Genomic DNA, 26058 nt, shown 5'->3' with positions numbered 1-26058 from the left:
GGTGGTCGAGAGGTGCACGGTACGTGTCAGCGAGGGCCGGCCACCATCCCCACCTCCGTCACTGCCTTCTCGGGTGACCAATCACTTTCCATCAGAGTCTGGCTGGTGTGGGGCACCGTTCTCATCGACGAGTGGAATAAATTGAGGATCTCGGCCGTTTAACGCAGAACGCAAGCCATTGTTGCGCAAGCCGTCGTCTGCTTCCATGGCGGCTGCAGCTGCACCATTTCGGCACCGACCACTGAGGGGGTGCACAGTTTTCCTGAACTAGACCTGCACAACGTCTGCACTTTTTTGAAATGAATGGCGTCGTGCAGCCGGCGCGATCTTGCACCGCTGAAACGAATGGTGAAGTACAGCACCGCGAGAACCAGTTCACGTAGTGCAGGCGAATCGAACGGACCTATGGAAGGGCCCCTGCACTGCAGCCGAGGAGGGCACGATTTTGAGTGGTGCAGGAAAAGGGACACTCGGGTGTTCAGCCACGAAACATGCAAGACCGTTCTTTTAGCTATCCGCTTTTCTGTAGCCTTAAATGAAAGTTGTTTCTTGGAACTGGACTGCATATTCTTTAGGATGGCAAGTCATCACTAGCCATGCTATACAAACGAAACCCATCTGACCTCGTAACAAAAAATTGAATGCCACCATAATATGCGGCACTTGGCTAATTCTTAAGAGCAAACTTTCCCAAGAGTCAGGTGCAAGCCCATAGGCAGTAGTGTAACCGACCTAAGGTGCCTTTGCCGAGCGCATATTTTTTTTTAAAGCAAGCACACATCAATATGATTTCACTGCCCTTTCTCCTCGGCTTTCATGACCTTCAAGCTGTGCAGAAGACACCTCTTGCAGACTCAGCACACCTTGACTTAGTACCAGGGTTATGCAGGAAGAACAAACTTTAGCGGCTTTACATTAGGAGGAAACACTGACAGCCTTTTGTTTGATTACGAGGCTTTTCAATGTCTTGCACTGGAATTGGTGGCACTCTGCCCCCCACTCCCACCTGCGGCTGCGAACTGAGCTCACATACCTGCACCTATTTTATGAGCCCTTATCGCACACAGGCCGCACAAAGCATTCAAATGCAAAAATGTTTTCAAACAAAAGCTGCTTTCCTCATTTGCTTTTATTCATTTGAACTGTAGTAGCCGTGCTATTACAGCAAAACCCGGGTATAAGAAACAGGCGACGCAACAATATTCTTTTTGAAAGTATGAGTGAGGAGGAGAACCTGTCTAGAACAGATGTGCAAATGACACTCAATAACAGATCTGCACTGAAAACAGACAGACATGACAGCCATTCCATTAGACTTGTTTCTCAACAACTTGACACTCTCTATGCTCTCTTGTCCCAGAATTAATACTTCCAGTACACCCTACAGCATGATAACAGTCACAGTGTAATTAAGGGAGCAGGGTAAGAAGTATTAAATTATACTTATAAAGGAATTGCAACCGAAAGTGGTTACATGATCACTGCAAGCCAACTACAAGCATCACGACAGCTGCGAAATAAATAAGTCACAGAGAAGCAATGATTTCAACACTTTCAGTCTACAAAAATACACATGCAAAGAAATTTCTTATGCATTCCTTAGGTGGACCAACCATCTGCCATGTCAAAATTTGGCTTACTGTTCTCTATGGCTAGCATGCTTTTTTTATATACAAATATAAGGTTCACGGAGTCTGCAAAAAGAAAACAGAAAAGAACAGGTGCTCGACTTAGAATGGTGCGCTAAATCACCACTGTAACAATATAAACATATAGATCCTGCATAACTCAGCTTCCAGGTTAGTTCCCTACAGTTTTCTTGAACCCCTTAAATCCGACACCACAAGGCTATCTGAATATGTATGTTTTCAGCGTTGCACATTTCACACACATCACTGAGATTAATGTGGTATAGATGCCAGAGAATGTCTCAACTATTGCAAGCAAACACATTATGACCTTTTGAAATGTAACTCAGACAACATGCTTGTCCATACCAGGCTTTACTTGCAAAAAATTAACAAGGCACTTGTGGTGTACTTTTTTAGCGAGTGACGAATGTACCACTAACAATTAAAACAGAAGAGAATCGAATTCAACCAACCCAATTTTTAATTAAAGCGAAATGAAAAGTGAGTGGCAACAAGGTGCCTTGTAAGATCTTGAAATGCAGGATTCTGCTGAGACACTATGGTGTCAGTCAGAGGTAGATATCACCCACCAGACCATTTGCTAATCAAGAAGTGATAGAATGCATGATAGTGTTATGACCTTAACAAAAAATGCACAATTTTCAAGTGCCTGTTTCTGAGGGGACTGATACATTATGGACAAGACTAACACAGAAGAAAACTAAAATCGTATGCCTTAAGTAACGAAGCAGTAAAATTTGAAAGAGCACTAAATGTTGCTACTACAGTTTGTAAATAAGAAAAGGGCTGAAATAACAGCTGGTTAGCATACTACAGTGCAAAACAATGCAAGCATAGAGGGCAACATACTTAGCAATAGGGCCCCACCATGTCAACCACCACTGCTGGTCTTAAAACAAAGTTGTCTGACAAGTGGACAGCTTGTTTACCCGCAAAATGCACACAATTGAAACTGGTGCCTGGCTCTCTGCCAGACCAGTGCCAGCCTCCTCCTCGCCACACCTCCCATATGGAATTGACCCAAAGCACACAGAGGAGGTGGTTGGTCCATCCGAAGCTGCCAACTCAACCAGCACTAAAGCAGACATCTACATTATGTACATCTATGCCAACGTGCACACTGAAGGGGCCAGGAGAGAAATCACAGGTGTTTATGTACAGAGCCTTAGCGGCGCATCATGGAGTTGAGTGTCTGGGGGGGCAGGCTGCCACTCAGGTAGCCGTAGGTATACATGGGGTTCTGGGAGGGCTCCTGGTACTGAGGCTGCACCATCTGCATGGGGGCCGGCTGCTGCAGGTAGGGTCCCGTAGGCGTTCCCTGCCGGTAGCCGTTGAGCGCCCCCTGGTAGCCCGAGAGCAGAGGCCCACGTTGGTAGCGTGGGGCGTACTTGGCTGAGCCGGCTGGTGGGGCAGCTGTCGGGGATCCATAGGACTGGGACAAGGCCCGTGAGGCAGCTGGTGCGGTTGGAGGCGTCATGGCGCAGGCTGCGGCAGCTGCGGCGGCGGCGGCTGCACTCTGCCCCGGGGAGCCCGGTGCTATGTCCATGATGCCGTTGGTCAGCTGCTGCAGCTTGGCGAGGCTGCACGAGGCATTGGAGCCTGGCCCATAGGCATAGCCATGCGAAAAGCCTCGCTGCGGGGGCCCCGAGGCGGCCATCATGCCGCCCACGGGCACACCCATTACATAGGAAGGGGCGGGCCCCGGACCCGAGATGCTCATGTAGTTGGAAGCCGGCGGCATGAGCACCATGCTCTGCATCACACCAGGCACCCCGGCCGAGGCCTGCGCCTGGGCCTGAGCCACGGCCGCCTGGGCCGCCACAAAGGCCCCTTGTGAGAGGGGTGCACTCGTCACCGGCCGGCAGTAGCTCTGCTGCGGTGTCTGACGGTGGGGCTGCGGCTGCTGCCGGTGGTGTGCCTGTGGGGGCCGCGTGTGTGTGCAGTCAGCAAATGGGCTGCTCAAGTGCTCCAGGGTCCCCTGGGCTTCCCCAGCCGCCAAAGAGGCTGCAGGAGAGTCCAGGCGTCGCTGGCCCATCTCCCGCAACTGGTTCACATCACATAAGGGACCGGCTTCACGCAATGGGTCTCGCAGCTGGTTCATGTCGCGCAGCTGGTTCACTTCATGCCTGTTCACCTCACGTATCTGGCTCATCTCGCGCAGCTGGCTGACATCGCGCAACTGGTTCATGTCACGAAGCTGGTTCACCTCGCGCATCTGGCCAACTTCGCGCATCTGACTCACTTCGCGCATCTGGCTCACCTCTCGAATCTGGCTCACCTCGCGCATCTGGCTCACCTCGCGCATCTGGTTTGCTTCGCGTAGCTGGTTCATTTCGCGCATCTGGTTCATTTCGCGCATTTGGTTCATTTCGCGCATCTGGTTCATTTCACGCAGCTGGTTAATATCATGCAGCCGATTAATATCACGCAGGTGATTTACATCACGCAGTTGGCTAACGTCCCTCAGCTGGTTCATGTCTCTCAGTTGGTTTGCCTCTCTCAAGTGGTTGACGTCCCGCAGCTGACCGACTTCCCTCAGTTGATTAGTTTCTCTTAACGAGTTCATTTCACGCAGCTGGTTCACTTCACGAAGCTGGCCAGCTTCGCGCAACTGTTCCATGTCAACTGGAGTGTAGCCACCACTGGACATTACACTGCTGCTGGAGGAGTCTGGAGTGTAGACCCCAAGGCAGCTCAGATCTGGCTTGGATGGGGCAGCCAGCCGGCCTGGCCGCATCATCTCCATGCGCGCCGTCTCCATGGGCTCCCCCCGGGGGCCCCTGGTCACCTCCCGCGGCTCCTGGTAGCGATGGGGCTCCACGGGAGGGGCGGCCTTAAGGCTGCTGGCGTCCATGGAGAGGTCATGAGGGGAGCAGCCCATCATGCTGGCAGGACTATGGCCCAGCATGGAATCGTAACTGCCTGTGGGGGCACCTTCTTCCACACCACAGCTGGACTGGTTTGAGAGGCAAGTCTGCTGAGATGGCGGGTTAGATCCAGGTGTCTGAGGGGTGATGGGCGTTGGAGGCATCTGCACCTGTGGTGATGGGTTGTCTACCACAATGTCTTGACTTTCTTGGCTACTTGTGCTGACAACAGATGCATTATTTGCTATTGCGTCACTGGGAAGCAGTGTTATCTGAGGACGAGGCTCCAAAGAGTCCACAAGGTCGTTCTCCACACATTCTGGCACACTTGGCACATCCTGGTGGCTGCCACTTTCCCTTGGACTCTGCTCAAACTGGCAAGCTTCGATGACACTTTCTTGCTGTTGCTTGGGCACTGATGATTCACTTTCTTTTTCTTCCTCAGACTGTACCTCCGGTACAGATGTAACCGCTGAATCAGGAATGTCCTGGGTCCCCTCGACTATCATCGATTCTCTCGGTTCTTCAGAAGGTGGTTGCACAGGACTCGCAGCACTCTCAGCCTCTGCACTGTCCACTTCAGTAAGGGCTTCACTGTTACTACTGTCCTGCTTAGCTGTTTGGACAACTGTACTTTCCTCCTTGCATACATCCTCCTCTGACTGCCCACTGTGACTGACCACCTCAGAATCTGCAGAGGAATCCTGGTCAGGAGGCTGCTCCTTGGCGTCCATACTCACTTCATTCTCTTCACTGTTGGTCTCTGCGCTCACAACAATGGCAGGTGGCTCGGTGCTCTGCTCTTTCTCAGCAATATCCCCAGGTGATGATGGCCTGGATGAAACTTGCTGTGGAATAGGACTTGCACTGCCTTCTTCAGTGGCGACTGGTATGTGCCTCTCTTCAGCTGGTTCCTCCAGCTTGCCACTCTCAGTATTCTCAGTGTCACTGTTCTCAGTGTTTGGAACTTCATCTGGCTTGGGAGATTCAACAGGAATGTACTGTTTCTGAAAAAAAAAAAGAAATAAGTGCAAACAAAATTTCAGAAACGGAATTAACTTTTACCCTTCTAGTGCTGCGTGTGTCTATAAACAAAATATGTTCCCTTTTCCCATGCGCTCCGAGCCAATAAGTTTGTTACAGGCAAAACAGAAGAATGCCCTACAAATTGGTATCACTGCACAACAAAGTGTATCATATAGGCACAAAAGGAAGGTTTTTCTGATGGCTCTGCTTGAGTTCAGACAAGGTATTCCAAAGAGCTGCATCCTTCATGAACATATAATGCAAGGCAATATGTTAGTTTTCTGCATTTATTGATGCATAGATGGGGGGGGGGGGTTGGACTTTTCGGTTGTTATTTTTTTTTTAAATTTGGCGGCCTTTTTTCAGTTTTTATTTCAGGACACTGCTTTCGGTTTTTTTTCACCATTATTTTCGAAGAATGAAATACCGGCTCTTTTTTGGTGGCTTAATGGAGCAATTCTGTGTGATCAAAAGTAATTTAAAGTCTGTCTCGGTATTTCTGTCATCTGGAACAATTTCTTCACTAGTAATCAACATGTAAATGGCAGTACTTGGAGTTGTACTTATAGAAAAAATTGTTGCGCTCATGAAAAGAGTAACTCAAATTAAATGAGATAGCCGGCAGACAAAAACGTGAGTGGAATTACTTCTATGAAGCAGGTTGACATGTTATCTTTGGGTTGTCACTCTAGGCAGAGCGCGAGGGCGGGGTATCACGTGGTCTGCATGTTGATGGCAGCGACGGAACTGCCGCTCAATTGTCGTGATAGCCAAAACACACTTTTTCGTGACGCCCTGTCACGGTTTCGAGTCAATGTCCTACATGTATTTGATTAACCTAATCAACCGACTATCTGCTCTAAGCAGGTGATGATAGTGAAGAAACAGTGCTTAGCTAGAAGATGGCGAGGATATGATGCTTCCCGGTCTGCAGAGGCGTGTAAGCTAGCGGAGCAATACGTCGAAGTCGCACAGTGGCGCTGCTTATCGTGCAATACCATCGTTGCATCATGCCCCCCGCTTCCCTACTTGGTTAATTTTCAACTTTAAGTGAGTATAACTTGCCTTCAGCAGCCAGCTAGCTATGTCTTGCAAGCCAAAAAAAAATACTGACCCTCTTCGGTTAAAACCGAAGGGAATTCGACGTACTTTTACCGGTTCAAGCTGAAAAGTCCAATCCCTACGCATAGGCTATAGTGTATTCTGCGTATTATAAATCTTTTCTCAGACGACACTGCAAAAGGATCCTTCTTCACACAACTCTACAAGAAAAGCTTGTTATCCCCATGTACCATACCATAGCAGAACCGTGAGAAGGTAGGGCCACGTTCAACAGCCAAAGGCTGCGTCCTCTAGCATTGCGCTCTTACCACCATTTATGTGTGCATGAAAAGAAGCGAATCAGAGCTTGATCAATGCCTGTGCTTATAAGAAAGTGAAGGTTGGCCACTTATTCAGAGGGAGCCTGGCACAAATGGTTAATTCAACCGGTGCCAAGTCGCTCACAATACTAAACCACCAAATACCAGGTGGCAGGATGGCTGCAATGATCGTCAGGTGCTCATGATAATGGCACTTCAAACTTTAGGACAGTGCTTATAGTGGTGATTCCCCGCATTTAGCCATTGTGTGTTTTTGTCTGTCTGAAGCCTGCTTTGTGGCAGGCTGCCCAACGGGTTGTTGGCAACCTGCATATATATATACTGCCCACCATGGCAGGTGGCAGTTCAATTAATGATTGGCTGCGAGAGGTTGTTCGGAAAGAGCAAAGTGGGGCTCACAAGCCCCACCGATGGCAGGCTCTCCCTTCACTGGGAAGTGGCGCATCGCTTAACCACTGCACCACAATGCTAGGAGTGGCATGGGGACTCCCGGGAATCTATGAATGCGAAGTGGAGAATGACAGTTTCCACATATATGGGCATTAAGCCATTATCACTATCCGAACAACTTTCATTCGTGACAATGGATCCGAACACTGGAGCTGAAGTGAAAACTTCGCATTTGGCCTAACCCCGCAAATCGTCCGTCAACGAGAGCAGACGGAAGGACAAAGAAGGGAGAAGGCAGGGGGGGAAGTGGGGAGAGGGGTGCGGTGTGTCACATGGGGATTGATGGAAGGATTACGCCACCCACGACTGTCAGGGGGAACACTAGCACTAATGCAGACTCTGCAGCATGGATTATAGTCTTCCTTTTTTTTTCTTTGCCAGCAGTGCATCACGTTTTTTTTTCTTCGTTGCTGCGGAGCACAGATGCACAGCTATGTGTGTGCCCAATGTCTAGCTGTGAGTGAGCAGTGCTGACTGTCACTGCAATCAATACTGGCTGCATTCCTCTCATGTTGTGAACTTTCAATATGCTGCTCCAATTGCAATGCCAGCCAAAGTGGTACAGCCAAAGTGGTACAGCCAAAGCCACGTACTTGATTTGATTGACTATACTTGTCTAATGGGGCCCCACAGTGCATCGTGATTATTCAGTAAATCCTTGTGAAAAATTATGTGATGAGGACTACATTGTCTTAGTTGAAACGCAGTATGCAAAAACTTCATGCAAAAAGGAAGCAGTTAAAAAAATTAGGCAGTTTTAGTATAGTGTACGCAGACAAACGCCGCAAGATAGCGCATGCTATAAATAGCATGCTCCGTAGCGTGGACGTACCAAATGCTATTTCAAATTCAGCCTTAGCGTACACTATTAGTTTAGCATGCGTGGTTCTTCCGTACACTAAAACCCTGTTGCTAGCATGGCGGCATGCTCTGAAGCAGAATCCCTCACTTCTGAGTAAATTCGTCATGGTGGCTGCATTTTCCAATATGTTCACTGGCTATAAATGGGCATCGGGGTTTCATTTCAGCTCATCTAGCCTATAACTAAACATATGACCGATAAATTTGCTTTACTTTTTATTTAAAGAGACAATTATGCTGTTCCAAGGCCTAAACAAGAACGTCTCTTCGTTGACAAGAGTGGCTCCCGCTTATGTACATTAAATGTATGTACTATCAGCGTCAATTGAAACGCGAACAAGCCAATTGAAACGCGAACAGCACAACTCGCAGATATTATACTAGGGAGGCAAAATACATGAGCAGTTGATTTCGCCATTGAAGCCGAAAAGACCACTCTTCTGAAATGTTAATAGCCCACGACTGTATTTCACCTCCAGCATCTAATATGCTTGATTTTTTCTGCTCGCGTTTCAGTTGTTTTGTTCGCATTTCATTTGACGCTGATAGTACATACTTAGATAGGCTGCCTGCAGAATGCCTTGCTGTCTTAAAGGACCTCTGTATACGCTGCTGACATGTGCATCCTGATTAACAGTATCTTAGAGACAACAAATATAGCTGCAGCTGCTTGAGGTTTGGCAGAAATGTATGCAAGCACACTGTACGGCAAGTCATGGCATCTCATTTTACCACCTTGCTGATGCTTCACCAACTTAGGACTTGGATAAATTCGCTACTTATTCTTGTCTTAAACAGCATGAATTAATAAGCATTAATAAGACTACAGTATGCTTTATTCAGCTGAACAGACATTTTGAACTGTAGGCTAATGTAATTTATTCATGAGAATAAATGTTTGTCCACTGCAACGACTGGGGTAACACTAACCGTTTGTGCAATGACAGATTTATAGCTGCTGCGGTGGCTGAGTGGTTATGGCACTCAGCTGTCGACACGAAAGACGCGGGTTTGGTCCCAGCCATGGCGGTCGAATTTCGATGGAGGCGAAATTCTAGAGGCCCGTGTACTGTACGATGTCAGTGCACGTTAAAGAAACCCAGGTGGTAAAAATTATCCGGAGCCCTCCACTACGGCGTCCCTCATAGCCGGAGTCGTTTTGGGACGTTAAACCCCAATAAACAAACAAACAAGCAAACAGTATTAGATTAAATTTCTATTTCATGACACTGTGTCCTTCCTTTTTCCATCCAGTATGTTTCATGACTGCCATGCTGTCCAGATAAGTCGCTGCTGGAGGCTGCAAGATTTCCCTCATTAACCATGTATTTCGGTGACTTTGGTGCTCATAAACTCATTCAGAGGTGTGAATATTTATAGGTGAATTAGAGACAGGTATGAACAACCAATCTGATGAGGGAGTGGATATTCTTGAGCTCATAAGGATGGTAGAAACCATGCACCAGCTTGCATGTCACCTGAAAAATGCAGAAGTTACCTTCGGAGGCCTTCCTCTTCGTTGCACCCTCTTCAGGCGCTTTGTACCCCTTCGTGTGGCTGGCCCGGTGGAGCCGCTGTTCTCAAATGCCTCCAACACTGGCGGCCTGGGTGCATCATCAGCAGCAGCAGGACTTTTGGATGCCCTGACAGCGGGCAGTGGGGCATCCTCTGGAGCTAGGACAGGTGGCGCACATTCCTCTTTAGACACCTGCAAAAAACAAGAATATGGACCCATAAGAATATGGAGACTCCAAAAAAAAAAAAACGATAAAGAAAGGTGGTGTTGTAACTGTAGTTAACTGCCAGCCAAGCACACCAGCGGGTTATGAAGTCAATTGGTGTGTGTGCTGGCTGGGCCGAGCATTTACATGGAAGCAAAAGCGTTTTGGGTGCGAGGCGGGCGGCGTTCAAAATTACAGCACACGGTCAGTATATCAACCAATAAATGATTCGAGAAGTCTGAATACAAGTCATGTGGTATGCTTTGCAGGTCCAACCTGTCATAAGACATGGTCTAATCGGTTCTCTACCTTTTCTGCTGCTGCATGCAGATAGCATGTACATCGAAGAGAGTAAATTCTGCTTGCATGTGCACTGCGTTAGCTTTGTTGCCGCACCCTCACAACTTTTGCTTAGGACTGGAGATGAAGTGGCCGACCTGTGACCAGTTGCCGCAAACGCTTTAATCGCGATTACTTGTATCACGTGCATAAACCCTTTCAGCCCCGTTTTTTTCTACTCTTTGGGGATTTTTTTTCCCCCCACATTCAGGTTCTGTACCAGCCAGGGAAAATAATTAAAAGTAAACACTGGTGGTGCAAGTGGAGGTACTAATTGCGTGCTTTCTTCTTTTTGGTGGTGTGCATGACATAAGAATGTATACAGTCAAACTCAGTTAAAACGAAGAGAGTGATTCTATGCAATTTGTTCGATATATGAAATAATTCAATATACCTGTACCTGCTTAAAATGAACTTAGTAAACTTCAGTACCAAATTTGTTATACAGGGGTTGTGAACAGTAGAGTGAAAAAGCACTGGCAAAATAAAAAGTCTTGCCACTCACCATGAAAAATTACTCCAAAAGTAATTTATTGGTGACAAATGTACACCTATTTACAGCAGGCAGTGTTTTTTGCCTGAAGACTATGTTTAACTCTAAATGAGAATCAAATTTTCGAGACACGACATCATTTCAATGAACTCCGGACCACTTCCCTCTATTTACAAACAGTATTGTCGCAGCACATCGGTAGCAGAAAGGGCTTCATGAAGCATTGGGCGAGGGCGATCATCTTCCGGCTGTGGCTCCTCGGTCTCCTTAGAGGCACCAGATGCCAGCACACTGGAAGCAATTTCTGAGTCCAACAAGCTCGCTGTCACAGCTATTCTATCGCCAACAGTAAAAAAATCCTCTAAGGCAACTTCTGTTGGCTCAGTATCTGGAACATCAGTGAGTTCTTCCCACAGTGACATTGCCACAGTGTGGCAATGAAGCATGATGAAGCAGTTCCGGATTGCGTCTCGAGTCACCATCTTGCCAGGCACGAGGCAACAGCCAACAGCATTTGGGCATTCTTGCACGTTGCTTCGGATAGCAGACTTGTTTTTTAAAACAGTACTTAGCATGCTCCTCGGATTCTTGAAATGCGCTGCAACGACCACCTTTTTTCGCCACACTCTATGCGGCAAATAACATGAAGTTTCTCGGAAAGCTGCAGGGCTTGCCGTTGTTTCATTGTCATCTTGCAGGATGAAGAGCTGGAGTGCACAGCAATGCAGGCACAGCTGAGTCGAGAAAGCAGAACAGCGGCACGACTCAAAAACGCAAAGAAAGAAAGCATAGAGGATGACGTCTCATAGTGTTTGTAGGCTACCGGGCTGCCTTCTCACCAAGTCAGCGCAATAGGTCCGGAGCTGCTCGCGTCTATGTGAATGTGGCAGGTGGCTGGTGAATAGGAGCGCTGCAAAGCGAGGCTGGCCAACAGCACGAATTTCAAAGGGGTGCTCCCGCTCCTCCTCCGTTTCACGAGTTTTACTGATGCATGGCCAGGCAGTGTGGCTGCCCAAAGACTACTCGGGGCCGGCGGCACTGCAGCGTGTCGGCGAGTGTTTGGCGACAGATTGCGGGTGCTCAGAGCTTGATATATCCAACGTACTTCGTTATAAATAATACATGTTACACTCATAACGCTAGAAATTCTGAGCATTTGTTCAATGGACAAAATTGCTAAAGATGACAACCTCGCCTCTTCAAAAGCACTCGAAAACCATTCGGAGGGCGCCTGTAGTCTTGTGCAAGACCTCCCCCTGTGGAGAAAGGCCTTGAGATCCACCGACCTAGGGGCCTGCGCAGCCTGCTTTGGCTGTGCTTTGGAAGTGGCAGAGTAGCAACAGTGATTTCCACAGGGGGGGTGGCTCACTGTGTGAGGCCTGGGCAGGCTCCGAAGGTTACTGTATTGCTACGCCCTGTCGCACCATAGAGCCGTAACTTTTTGCACAAATGAAAGATGTTTTCATGCTTCCTTGAATGATGTTTTTTTTTTTTTTTACTCTTTGGTGTCACAATTCCCCTTTTCTTTTTTTTTTTTCCATGCTAGGCAGGATCACGAGTATGCAGGATGGTCATGAGAGGTGCATCTGGCACATGCTGGCCCAGCAGCTCTGCGATCCATGGCTCTATTTCTGACACTTGTAGCAGCAATGTGGCTTTGGTATGCAAATTCCGAGCTGGATTTTTGTGCACCCCATTTCCACAGAGTAAGTGTGCTGTGTGTGTGTGTTTTATGGCACATAGGCGACTTAGGCCATCATGCGCCAAGCACAAGGTATGCATGAAAAATTTCTGCGCTGAATTGTATAGAGATGTGAAAAATCATTGGTGGTGTAGAGGGCCTAAGACGTTAGTACTACCTAGTGTTCACATGGAAGAGAATTTTTTAAATGGCTACTAGTAAAAGCTTAAAAGAGGGTCGGGTAACCTCAGCAGCTACCCTTGGCTGTGCAAGGATGTCGAGGCTCCCAACGACCCATATAAGGAGCTCAGCCTTCTTCTGAAGAATGAGAAAGTGGCTGAGGTCTACCAAAATACGAGCAAAGCGGCTGGTCAGAATTTAGAGATTCTTGAGAAATCCTGCTTCTCTTAAAAAGCTAAAAACGCAAGACATGTCAATGATTGCATTATCCCCTAAAACCAGTGTTGGATGAAATGGAATATGTTCGTTATAAAATTGAATGAAGTACTTTCTTCTTAGTTTTTCAAGTTTCACACAAGAGAATAAGATGTGGTTAATCGTTAATTCATCTCCACATTCTTTGCAAACAGGTTTGTCTTGTTTGGTTAGCAGGAAATTGTGCGTAAGGTGTGTGTGGCCTATTTGGAGACGGCAGAGAATCACTTCCCTGAAACGTTCCTGGTGCACACGACTTCCACTCACCTAAAACCGGCTTTAACAAGTGTAGTTTGTTATTTATCTTATTATTCCAAGATGACTGCCATTTTTCTCTTAATTTACGCTGTATTAAGTTCACGCAATACTTAAACGGCATATTTACTTTATTTCCTTGCCATGAGCCTGAGCAGCGCATAAATCTGCTCTCTCGTTGCAGTTTATTCCGACATGACTCGGGACCCAACAGAGTTTTATGTTTTGTCCTTGAGCTGTGGCTATTATTACTATGTTGTGTATGGTGTCACCAAGTATAGGAGTGGAGTGGTTGCATTTATAGATTTAAGAGCTGTAAGTATGCTTAGGGAGTCCGTATAAATGATACTGTTCATGAGGTTCTCGTTTATATTTTTTCTACAGCTACACAAATGGCATAACATTCGGCAGTGAAAATGGATGCACACTGTGGAAGTCTTGCTGTTTCTTTCCAATTCCCTCGCACCACTGCCCCTCCTATGTAAACATCCGTTTTTGAACTGTCAGTACAAAATTCCGTATACCTACTATATTTTTCTTGGAGTGCAAGGAATTCTTGTATGTGTTGTTGCGGAGTTTGTTTCTTTACGGAACTCTGTCAGAGTGAAGTCGCAAACTTTAGGAAAATTGTACCGTGGAGGTAGTCGATCCTGTCTTTGGGCAATGTCAGGCAATGTGTCCTGTATATTGAGGTTCTGGCATATCTCTTTGAAACGCAAGACTAGTGGCCGGGTTGCATGGGTTTTGTTGGTGAATGTTATTCTAGAAGGACATTTCGTTACAACTGGATAGCAGATGTGTTTTGGTAGAGATTTTACTTTAAAGACATATGCACAGGTTAAAGCAGTTCTTCTGATTTCTAGTGAGGGTTCATTTGTTTCTGCATAGAGGCTTGCTATGGGGGATGTCCTGTATGCGCCACATGAGAGGCGTAGGCCTGAGTTGTGTACTGGGTCTGATTTTTTAAGGTATGATGGTCTTGCTGAACCGTACACAATGCACCCATAACCTAATGAGGAGCGTACCGAAGAGCGATAGATGTCCAACAGACATGTTCTATCAGAGCCCCAATGCTTCCTTGAGAGCACCTTGAGTATGTTTAGAGATTGGGAGGATTTCTTTTTCAGTGTTTTAATGTGCAGCAGGAATGTGAGTCTTTTATCGAATATCGCGCCTAAAAATTTATGTTCTTGCTTTATTGGTGTCGTTTCATTTAGGTGTAGGATGGGGTCATTCGGCAAGTCTCTTCTGAGCGAGAAAAGGACTGCTACTGTTTTTTTGTAGGGAGAACTTAAACCCGTTTCTGTCAGCCCAAGTTGCTATTCTGTTTAATGCGAGTTGTATCTGTCTCTCACAGGTTGTTAAGCTGGATGATATGCATGCAATTTGAAGGTCGTCAACATACACCGAGTACATCACTGTCTTGGGAATTATTTTTGCTATCGAATTCATTTTTGCGCTTGTACTTCATTTCATTTCATTCATTTGTACTTAAAATACACCTCTGTGGTTTCCATTCTCTTGAACGAATTTTTTAGAAAGTGCCAGACGTACTTGAAATGAACGGTTAGACAGGAAATCTTTCAAGCAGTCAAGCATCCTTCCACGGCTACCGAGATCTGCTAGGTCGTGGAGAATCCCGAACCTCCAGGTAGTGTCGTAAGCCTTTTCTATGTCAAAGAAGACTGCCAGACAGTGTTGTTTGTGTATGAATCCTTCGCGTACTGTATTTTCAAGACGGACGAGATGGTCAGCTGTTGAACATCCTTTTTTAAAGCCACATTGATGGACGTCAAGAAGTTCACGGGATTCAAGAATAAACATTAACCTAATATTCAATGCACTTTTTAAAGATTTGGTGAGGCAACTTGTGAGGGATATGGGTCTGTAGCTACCAGCAGAGGTAGCGGGCTTTCCGAGTTTGAGGAATGGCACAATAACTGCTCTTTTCCAAGCGTCTGCTATTTTTCCCAGTTTCCATATTTTGTTGAAGAATTGTAAAAGTGCTTCTACTGAAGCTTCGGAAAGGTGTGCCAGCATCTCGTAATGTATTTCATCAGGGCCGGGTGCTGCCTTTTTACCGGCCGACAGTACTGTACGGATTTCTTCCGAGTGTAATTAAGTTATTATATGGCTCATTCGAACTGCCACTAGTTGGAAGTCTGTTTTTCAGCAGTGTTTCTGTACTTTAAAAATGACTGTGTAATGCACTGAACTAGAAATTGTAGAAAAATGTTCCGCTAGAACGTCTACCTGTTCTTCAATACTTGTTTGTGTACCTGGGGCCGTGAGAAAAGGTATTGTGAAGGGGGAATAGCTGCCATTTATTCTGTGCACTTGCTCCCACATTTTCTTTGATGTGATTGAACTGTTTATGGATGATATGTAGTTTTTCCATAATGTTTTTTCAGTGTTTCTACGGATATGCCTCGTTTTGGCTATTGCCTTTTTGAAATTTACAAGGTTTTCGTATGTTGGGTATCTACGGAAAATTCCCCATGCTTTATTTTGTTTCTTTATTACTGTTTTACATTCTTCTGAGTACCATGTCTTATGATTTTGTCTCACTACGCCCAAAGACTGAGGAATAGATAACCACACTGCAGTAATTATACAGGTTGTGAACATATTATTCAGTTCGTCAATGCCTAGATCATCTAGAAAAGTTTTTCTAGACTGGCATTTTCATGAAAGAGTGCCCAGTCAGCCAAGTGCAACTTCCACCCGGTGAGGTTTGCTCAGGATGATTGGCGCTGAGGATGACAGGCTAATAATTATTGGTATATGGTCACTTCCGTGTGGGTTATCCAGAACATCCCATTTAAAATCAGTAAAAACAGATGGGGTACTAAATGATAAGTCTAAACAGCTCACTTTTCTGGTGCTTGGGGAGTAGTACATGTTTTCCTGAATTGGTTGGTTTGGTTTATGGGGTTTAACGTCCCAAAGCGACTAAGGCTATGAGAGACGCCGTAGTGAAGGGCTCCGGAAATTTTGACCACCTGGGGTTCTTTAACGTGCACTGACATCGCACAGTACACGGGCCTCTAGAATTTCTCCTCCAAAGAAATTCTAGCCGCCGCGGCCGGGATCGAACCCGCGTCTTTTGGGTCAGCAGCCGAGCACCATAGCCGCTGAGCCACCGCGGCGGCTTTTTCCTGAATTCAGTAAGCAGACATCATTGCATAGAATAAAAGCTTCTAAAATGCGACCTCATGTTAGTTTCCTCACTTCCCCAGAAATAGGAGTGGGCATTAAAATCCTCGACTAATAGATATGGCTCGCTGTTCTAGAAGTGTTAAGTCGTTAAGAGTAACTTAAGTGCGGCTGTAGATATATGGAACATATTGTGATAGTTTTAAAATGGATAACAGTGACTTCGGCAGCTTCATATTTGGTTTTTAATTTGATTTCACGGGTTGCAACATTGGACTGGATGATAATCGCAACACCTCCAGAGAGCCTACTCGCTTGCTCTCGGTCACACCGAAAGACTTGAGATTTTTTAAAGATGTTATTATGCTTTAACCTAGGTTAGTTTCCTGTAGGCATAAAGCCACAGGAGAAAGCGAGTTTAAAAGATCCGTCACGTCACTGTAGTTCTTTAAAAGTCCCCGACAGTTCCAACCAATTAGGAACGCCATGTTGGATAAGGTTTGGGGGTGCAGTTAAAAACCTAAGTTCCCGGTTTTGAGGGTCATGTTACAGGGGTCCTTTCTTTTCTTTTTCACCCATGAGAGTTGTGCCGCTGCTGCACTGGGGGCGGGTTCTGTGTTGTGTCCATTGCCTCACTAGAGGCTCTGGACGGCCGCGGGGAGCCCGCGGGTGTCCGGTTAGAGGCCTCTCCCAACTGGGGGACGCCCTGCGCGTGACCGGCTGAAATGCCGGTGGGCCCTTTTTCTGGAGTGGCAGGGCAGCCTTCGCTGCGTCTGCCGGGGGCGGGGATGGCCCTGCCAAAGGCTTTGCCTCGAAAGTGGCCGGAGCCGGGCGTGGTGCTCCGCTCCTGCGCACCACATCCACGAAGCTTGTCTTTGCAGTGAATACAAATGGATTGGGGAGTGCCAGCTTTTTCCTGGCTTCTCTGAAAGTTATGTGTTCTTTTGTTTTCAGTGTTATAATTTCTTTTTCTCTTTTCCATTTTGAACAAGATCTGGAGTATGCAGGATGGTCTCCTTCGCAGTTCTCTGTTGCGAGCTCCTTCGAGGCACATTTCGTGCAGGTTTTGTGACCGCGGCAGCTGTTTGATCCATGGCCGTATCTTTGACAGTTGAAGCATCTGCGGGGGTTGGGTATACATGGACGGACTTTAATTTACAGATAACCTACGTCTACTGTTTCGGGTAAAGTGCTTGCTTAGAATGTGAGGATCAGGTGCTTAGTAGGGATTTCTTTGTCATCTTTACGGATAGTTATTCGCTGGACATTTACCACATTTTGGTCAAAGAGACCATCCAACATTTCCTTTTCAGTGATGTGGAGGAAGTCAGGGTCAGAAATTACACCTTGAACGGTGTTCATCGATCTATGGGCAGAGATAGTGACTGGGACATCCCCAATAGATTGAATGTTCAAGAGCTTTGCTTGCTGTGATTCATTATCCAGTTTGAGTAGCAGGTCTCCTCTGCCTGTTTTGCTCACTTTGTACCTTAAGCCTAGGGCAGTCAGACATTTTTGGAAAGGGGACAAGATTCGGGCTGGTTTTCAGAGTGTATTACATGATATTTAGCTAAGGCTTTTTTTTTTTTTTGCTTTTTGCATGAAATCTGCAGTAACTTCGGTCCGCCTTCTTTTGTCGGGGCAATCAGTTTTTGCAGAATTGGAAGCCATAAAATGGGTATGTTGTTCAGAAATGGAGCCAACCACCCACCATGGAGCCCAACAAGGGGACAGGACAGGAGCTTAGAAGAAGCCCTGCCCACGCCAGCTGTACATCACCACTATAACTTAATATGGCGTAACACAGGGTTGTCAGCCACACAAGCCAGGAAAAGGAAAACCAAGAAGAGAGTAGAAGATAGGACAGTTGTGAGAAAGGAGATAGGAAAGTGAAAGATGTAGAGGACAGGAAAAGGCGACTGCTGATTTCCCCCCAGTTGGGTCAGGCCAGAAGTGCCATCTATAAAAAGCTGGGGCCAAAGTGGTGTGTTGCCTCTGCCGAGGGGCCTTAAAGGTCCAAATGCTCGGCATCGGTTCAACCACCAGGATCCCCTTTTCCCCAGACACGGCGGTGCCACGCAAGGCTAAGCGCGGATGCTCAGGTCCGTGGTGATACACTGCTCACCATCATCCCCCTGCGGGGATGTCCTTGCGGATGCTCAGGAACCCGTGGTGTCGCCACTCACCGACGTCTGCATGCTGCAGACGCCCCCCTGCGGGGTAGTCAGTATGCTGGTTGCAAAGGTAAGGTCAAGGTGCAATGTAAGTATTTCCCTTTTGCCCCACCCAATTTTAATTCTTTGGAGATTAGTGACATTTTAAGTCCTTGCAGAAACTCTTCAGGTAAAGTGGAACCTCGATTATGCGTCCCTCGTTCATGCAACAACCCGCATTTTACAATGAATTGGAGTGGGCCTGGCTAATCCCCCAGAGACAATGCATTAAAAGCCTTGATTATACGACGGAATATTATGCACGGCCCGCATCATATGACGAGTAGTGGGAACTGTACAGAATGAGAGGCTGGTGGAGCACTCTTTTGGCAGAGCACTTTTTTTGGCAGATGTCACGTCACCGCAGGGTTTTCCAAATCGGATCAAAGAGGCATGTGCGCGGAATAATGCGAATCAGCACACAACGGCCTGTAATGACTGTTCTATGGACGGCTCAGAATTCGCACGTGCGACCTGCGGCTGTCAATGCAAGACTGCTCTTGTCACGCTCGCTTTTCCACTCGCTTCACAGCAAAAAACGTTATGTTCATACCAGCAGGAAGTTATCGTGCAGGTGGTAAAGATGAGACGTTTCTTTGATCAGTGGTGGCTAGTCCGAAAGCACTTCCCACTGCAGCTTCAGCGTGGAGCACGTTAGGCCTAGTGACACCAAGTGAGTAGCGTGCACTCAGCCAGCATGGATGCACTCCAGCGTGGCATTTGCGCCACAGGCAAACACCGCGATTCTGTCCCCCTTTTTTTTGCGTGTGAATACCTAATGCAGGCACTGCTGCCTGCTGCTTAAAAAACAAACAGCGGAGTGAGTGCAGTTCTAGATGGAGTCTCAGCAGAGAGAAATGCCGCTGGCATGGTCGCACCGCATGTTACAAAATGACTTCGAAGAGTCGGAGCAATAATATTTTTGCCGCATTGTCCAAATCAACGTTTTCGAGGCACATGTGATGTCTGCTTAACATGCAGTGACAAGAGCGTGGTCTCAGTACTAAATGTCGTAAAATGAAAACGAGAGGGCTCTTTTATCATGTGCAAGAAAAAAATATAGCAGCCAGAGTAGTGGGTGTGTTTATTGCGCGAATGCGTCCATTGTTTTCAAGGTTTCCAATTATACGACGCCCGGATTGTACAACAGTTTTCACCACTCCCCTGGAAGTTGTACACTCGAGGTTCCACTATACTCCAGATCACTGTCTGAGATGAACTCCACAAACAGTATTCAATGAGGGGTTAGGCTAATTGTTACTGGAATGTGTCGTATTGCACTGGGTGTTTAGAGCACATAGGTAACTAAGGCTATAGTGCACCAAACTCAATTTTACTAGAATGTCTCTAAATGATGAAATTCCTGACAGTTTTTCACACTGCTACTTACATGGACTTCCAAAAGACAGTCGCCGGTCACTATCTTTTGAATATTATAGCAGCAACCTATGGCATTAAGGTTTTTGCAACTACAAAAGGTGAGAAAGTAGTGCTGTTGCTTGCAGTTTTTGCGATCAACCACTTGGTACTGTGGAAATTTGTGCTTGTTCACAACAAGGAATTTAACAGCTGTCTCTGTATGCCCTCTTTTGGAAGGACGATCATTTAAGGAGAAGGAAAGGTGAGCCCCAAAACTTCACCTTTTGTTCAATGGCAGTGCCAACTGCCCATTAAAGGGACTATGGAATGAATTAAAAGCCGCTTGTAAATGTTTTCAATGCTTAGAAATGATGCTAAGAAGCATTCACACCAAGTATGAGTCTTCGGAGCTGAGCCGACAATTTATTATAAATTTTTAAAATTCGCGGACCGATTGGTGTCCTCGTAGTGACCGATTCTGAAACTAAAATCGTGAAAATAGACGTCACTAGTCCCGTGACGTCGGCAGGCCACCACACGCTGCCATTCGCTGGAGCCACGGCAGCCACGACGTCATGGGCACGCTTCCGGTAGCCATGAAAATCATCTGCTTGCGCCGCTGCGCGACCCCTTCGAGCAAGCACGAGCCAGTGCATTGCCTTCACACTTATGGTTTCAATTTACCTCTGCCGCCTCTTTCTGTCGGGAGTTCGGGAGCCACTCGCGATAATCCAGGAAGGCGAAGAGAGACCGGAGAGACGCTGCCGATGCTGCTGCTGGGCGCGACAACCGGAAGTCGCAAACCGAACGTCAGCGAATGACGTATTCATGGGTGGGGCCCAGTCCCAGAGCTGTTTTCTTCATTTTTTTCTGGTGCCCCGCATGTACGAGTTGAGGGGAGGAGAGGAGGAGCGCAATTTTGAATCGTCTATATCTTCGTTGTTATTGATGCTAACTGAAAAATTCTTGCGCTCGGGTGACGAGTGACGGAATGCCTCTCTCGTCTGCTTTACGTAATCTCAATTTATTGCACAGCCCCTTTAATGGAACCCAACGAAGGTGTGGGACAAAAACTTCAGAGTTTTACCCATGCCAGCTGCACATCACTGCTATAGCCAAATATGACATCACCAGGGCTGGTTATGCCATAAAAAGTTACCCTTAGCTGCCAAAGATAGCCAAAGATAGAAAAAAAACCAGGAAGAAAGGAGAGAGGAAAGATTCAGGAAGGAAGATGGGAAATAAAAAGTTCGAAGGGGATGACAGGAATAGGTGACGTATATTGGTGTGGGCAGAGAAAAAACGAAAGAAAAATAATGTTGCCCAGCCCGCACCGCCCAGGACAGCCGATTTTTCTGTTTGGGTCAGGTCAGGGGTGCTGTTTAGAAGTGAGGGCCAAAGTGGTGAGTAGCCTCCACCGAGAGGCCATGCACTTGGCGCCTGCTCAACCACCACTTGCTGACAGATGACAGATCCATCAGCAACAGGTGGCTGCAGATAGGTGCACCTGCAGGCCCATGTGTGGCCTGTACACCTCCTGAAATGCACCTAAAAACTTACACAATAAAGCAGACCCCACATGCGCCGCAGGGTTTCACCAAGCAAAGAAAAAAAGAGACACTTGCCTCGACACTGCGGGTACGCCGTGGCCGAAGTTGTGGCTGACTTTCCACACGACTGCTTCTGCGCCTGGTCGTGGCTCCTACTGGCTGCTGCTGGGTGGCAGATGAGGATGCAGTGGCGGCTTGCTCTGCTTCCTGGGCACCCAAATTGGCTGCAGCCTTCACCACTGGATCCACAGCAGGTGCTTCCTGCTGCTCCTGGGGCTCCATGCCAATCAGGCGGACACCGCGGCGAGACTTCTTTGGAGGCAGCACCATGCCCTTGTGACCAGGAGTACTCTTGGGGTGGGTGTACACCGTTTCTACAGTTGAGAGAGAAAGAAATTAAACACCTTCAATGTAATGTCACTTGAATCCATAAGCAAGATGAGTGACTAAATCACGTGGCATGCAATGCAGGCACGGCAGAAAGATATTATGCAGCGATCACAATTGTTAACAAGGCACCCACACCAGGGCCAAAACATTTAATTACAGTAAAAAGCCTGTCAATTCGAATTTCAACGCAACGAAAAAAATGTTCAAATTATCCGAAAATCTGAGTCATCAGATTACTTAAAAAACTGTTAAAGACAGTCAGAGGCAAGTGGACATAGAAGACAAGAAAACATGAGAAACAAAAAAATGTATGTACTGAGCATTATGTGATCCATGGACAGTTACAGTGCTACCTTGTGTTTCATTCAGTGCTGTACTGAGCTGTGTATAGTTAAGCTCTGATTACAATTCCTTTTCACAGCAAAAGTGTTTCATTTTCAGACTACAAGACATTTCAAAAGCTGAAAATTCTTTCAAAAGACATTCACTAATACACTGAACAAAGCTCATTGCACGTTTCGTGCAGCTGCTTACAACGGTGCCTGCCACTGTGCAGCATGTTTTGGATTTACATTTTGTCAATGTTTCATATGCGGCAGTCGAATTTCTTTGGAGAAGAAATTCTAGAGGCCCGTGTACTGTGCGATGTCAGTGCACGTTCAGGTGGTCGAAATTTCCGGAGCCCTTCACTACGGCGTCCCTCATAGCCTGAGTCGCTTTGGGACGTTAAACCCCAATAAACAAACATAACAGACAGAGAGGTTCATTTAAACTGTTTTTGGCTGTCACATCACAATGGTTAATTAATCGCCACAAACTTTTTCATCCACCCATCAGACTTTCTGCTGTCCCCTGGTATGCTTAAATTCTCTTCAAATCCAAGTCCACTTTGTTACCCCAAGGGCCTATCAGTTATCTTGTCTTCGCATGCACCTTTCCCTTTTCTTCTCGGTTTCAACGAGGATATCACCAACTTGCATTTGTTACCTGAACCATTATGCTCTCTTCCTATCTCAACATTAAACTTATCGTTTTCCTTTCGATAGCTTGCTACAGTGTCGAACTTAATTTCTATCAAGCCTCTCTGTTAACCCTTTCAGACGCCATTTTTTGTTTTATTGAAATCGGTTATTTTTTTCACCTAAGTAGTATATTTAGTCCTCAAGAAAGGAAATTTGCTAGTTTTTGAGCGTGAAAGACCAGCAGGTAAGTTTATACAACGATGTACAGAATTCCGTACAAAGTGACAGATTTGTTAGAAATAGTAACACCGAAATGTTCTCATGTGTCAGGTAAGCACCCTAGCAATTGTGGAATCATTTTGCGTTTCGAATATGCATATTACGCCCGAAATTGAGCAAAAACAATCAATTTTTTCACTTGCAACAAAATCTGTCTGCACAAAAATGGTGGACAAAGTGCTACCTAGCCCACTGTTGAGTGAAATATCATTTACTGCGTTCGCTACATGGCACAAAAAACCAACTTATTTGCGACAAGAAGGCTACTCAGTTCAACTGAAACAATGAAATCACTGCTAGGTGCACTAGTCTCTCAGAAAAAGCTGTGAGTTTGCTGTCTACACAATTGTGTACAAAGCGCCTTAAAGGGTTAAGGCCCGTTCACACTTGCCCAAAAATCCGGCAAGCGAGTGGATTTAGCCGTTTTTGAAGCCAACCGGGGCTCAGAGCGGCACGGCGAGGCCGATCGGTCCAGACCGATTTCCGCTGCCGGAAAAATTCTGAGGAGACAAACATGCCGGCACCCTTCAAGCTCGATCCCTCGCTTCGGACTGAATTCTGTCGTTGTTTCTGCCTTTTTCAGTGCGTTCACTGGCCATAAATGGGGCACCGGTTTTTCGCTTCGTCTCACCTCGCCTACAAGAAAATGTGCAAGTGATAAATTTGCTTTACTTTTTATTTAGAGTGATAATTCTGCCCCTCCTAGGCATAAGAAGAGAGTCGGTTTGTTGACAGCAATGGTTCCTGTCCTGACAACCAGATGGCGCCACTAGGCTGAGTTTATTATTGCGTCTCTGCTAGCATACGCTGAACTGAAAGTGGGAATGCGCCTGCGTTTACCTTATACGCATATGCTTATGGTACGCAGACAGCGTAAATTTATGCGCTTTTCTCACTATATCTGTGTAAGCCGTGAGTGGTGATGTGGTGTGGAAAAGTGAGAAATAGCAGCGGCGCGGCCTCGCCCGGGCGTCAACAGATGAGAACAGGTCCTAGTTTTTCCAGCGAGTGAATCCGCTTTGCTCGCCGGATTTTTGGACTAGTGTGAACGTGCCCTTAGACTACAATTTCCTGCCCACAGACAAGTAGACAATTTCCAGGGGAGTGAATGTTTTCAATGTATTTAAACCTCATTAATACAGAAACTTGCTGTTCGGACACTGGACAGGGTCAAAATGCACAGAGGCTGTTGGAGCCCACATACCGTGAAAAAAAAAAGTCGGGGGGGGGGGGGGGGGGGGGGGGTAGTTTAGCAATCCGGGAATTATTGAGGCTGACAACATCGGAAAGAGGTGAGAGTTGTGGCCCACTATAGTTTATTTTGAACTGATCTCTGTGTTGTTGCAGGACTGCAGGGACCTGGCAGTCACCGACTTCGCAAGCTTCAAGAACTTGTCAGAATACGTCTGCTCAAAACAAAGTCCGGTTTGGTGACCCTTCACCTTGAGGAGGTCGCCGAGAGTTTCGTTGGAAAGGGAAGACCGGAATTCGGTTCTCGTCTTCTTAACTGTGCTAAAGATACACGCTGCGATTCCTCGGCGTAGTAAGATGCCACGATGGGATACATTTGCAACGCGCTATCGTTGCTTCCATCCACAGCAATTGCGAAAGCACGGTGTTTCTGAGACTCCAGCATTAACCTTTCGGCGTCCGCAGCCATTTCCCCGACGATGGCAGTTGCTTTGGTACGTCCGCATCCGTAGCGCTTCACGTTGTCTCATTTCGGGAACATTTTTTGAAATAGCGGTTCCGCGCGATCTCTCACGCTTAGCGGCAGGTTGTGTTCCACAAGAAATCCCGTGAAAAGGCACTCTGCACGGATCACACTGTCTTCGCCATTATTTTGAAAGAAACTGCCGATGCCTGCACTTCTGCAACACGAACACAGTTCTTATGATTCTGTGAAGCGATGTGTACCTTAATGTCGTCCTTGCCGCCGTGCGAAACGCTCACATCACAGGCACACGTGGTACAGAATCTATACTTGTCACCTTTTCGCGAACTGACAAAGCGCAGAAACTCAGTTGTGTACGATTTCCGAAATACTTGCAAGTAGTTCTTCTTGGCTTTTGAAAGCGCCATCGATCGTTCCAACTCGGGGAAACACAAAGAGTAGTTTCCCGTTCTCGGGGAAACACAGAGAGTAGTTCGGCGTTCCGCACTTCACTCGACAACCTGAGAAAGCCAGCTGAAGCCTAGCGTGGCTAGCGCACCTACCATCATATAACAACTGGATTGCTAAATCCGCGAGCCAGCCTGAGATGATCCAATCCGGAAAATTCAATATGGCAGCTCCCGTCGGTTGCTCGCGTTCGCGGTGGTGCCGGCGGCCGCTACCTCGATTCAATGTGCATGCTGATGACTGAGTGCTCGCGTGCTGCTTTCCGGCATGGTTATATAATAGAACGTTATGGGATTATAGCTATAGCGTGCAAGAAAAGAATAAGAAAAATTAGAGAAAAAAACTGCGCTGTGGCGGCCACTTTTCGGGTGATTTGAGGTCGCGTCCGTACAATCGGGAGATGTAATCAAAATTCGGGAGACTAATACGCCCCCAATGCGCGTTAAGGCTCTTTCACATGCAAGCAATTCTGCAAATTGAGCTACTGAATAGCACGGTGCGGTGAAAAATTTGTAACTTGTTGAAATCTCTCTACTCTACCACTCGAGATGTCGCAGCCGCTCGGAACAGGTTTTTGTGCTGCGGTGGCAGAAATCGCGAGTGTTTATGCTTACAAGTGAAACAGGCTTTACTTGTTGCTCTCTTGACAGTTCTTTGCTGTCATTGCGGTAAGTACACCTCAAGCAGCATTCGCGAGCAGTCGGAGGCAAATACAGATCAAAGACGATAACATAGTGCACCTTTCAAGCTTTCCTTATCACATGTGCCGGATTTCAGCCCAAACACATGCTGCGGGTTCCAGAGGTTACCAAATGCAGCCACTAACCGAAAGTTTTTTCGCACGCTATCTGCTACTAGTCGGGGA

General features: G+C 46.8%; 1 protein-coding gene across 4 annotated transcripts in view; it reads right to left on the bottom strand.

Annotated features, from left to right (window-relative positions):
- Positions 1–1111: 1111 nt before the first annotated feature.
- LOC149352171 (uncharacterized) overlaps positions 1112–26058 on the bottom strand; it is an 89584-nt gene continuing 64637 nt past the window's right edge. For all 4 annotated transcript variants that reach the window (XM_089581316.1, XM_089581320.1, XM_089581317.1 and 1 more), the window contains 3 exons: positions 21516–21814; positions 9737–9946; positions 1112–5526 (listed from right to left, as the gene is read on the bottom strand). In XM_089581316.1, the coding sequence (XP_089437442.1) occupies positions 2818–5526; positions 9737–9946; positions 21516–21814 (3218 nt within the window). In that variant the 3' untranslated portion in view covers positions 1112–2817. The remainder of the gene's footprint in view (positions 5527–9736; positions 9947–21515; positions 21815–26058) is intronic.

Source organism: Amblyomma mixtum, chromosome 3, assembly GCF_055824585.1.
Source record: "Amblyomma mixtum isolate Tamu chromosome 3, ASM5582458v1, whole genome shotgun sequence".
NCBI lineage: Eukaryota > Metazoa > Arthropoda > Arachnida > Ixodida > Ixodidae > Amblyomma > Amblyomma mixtum.
The sequence above is the reverse complement of the archived record's forward strand: the minus strand, read 5'-3'. Positions and strand labels throughout refer to the sequence as shown.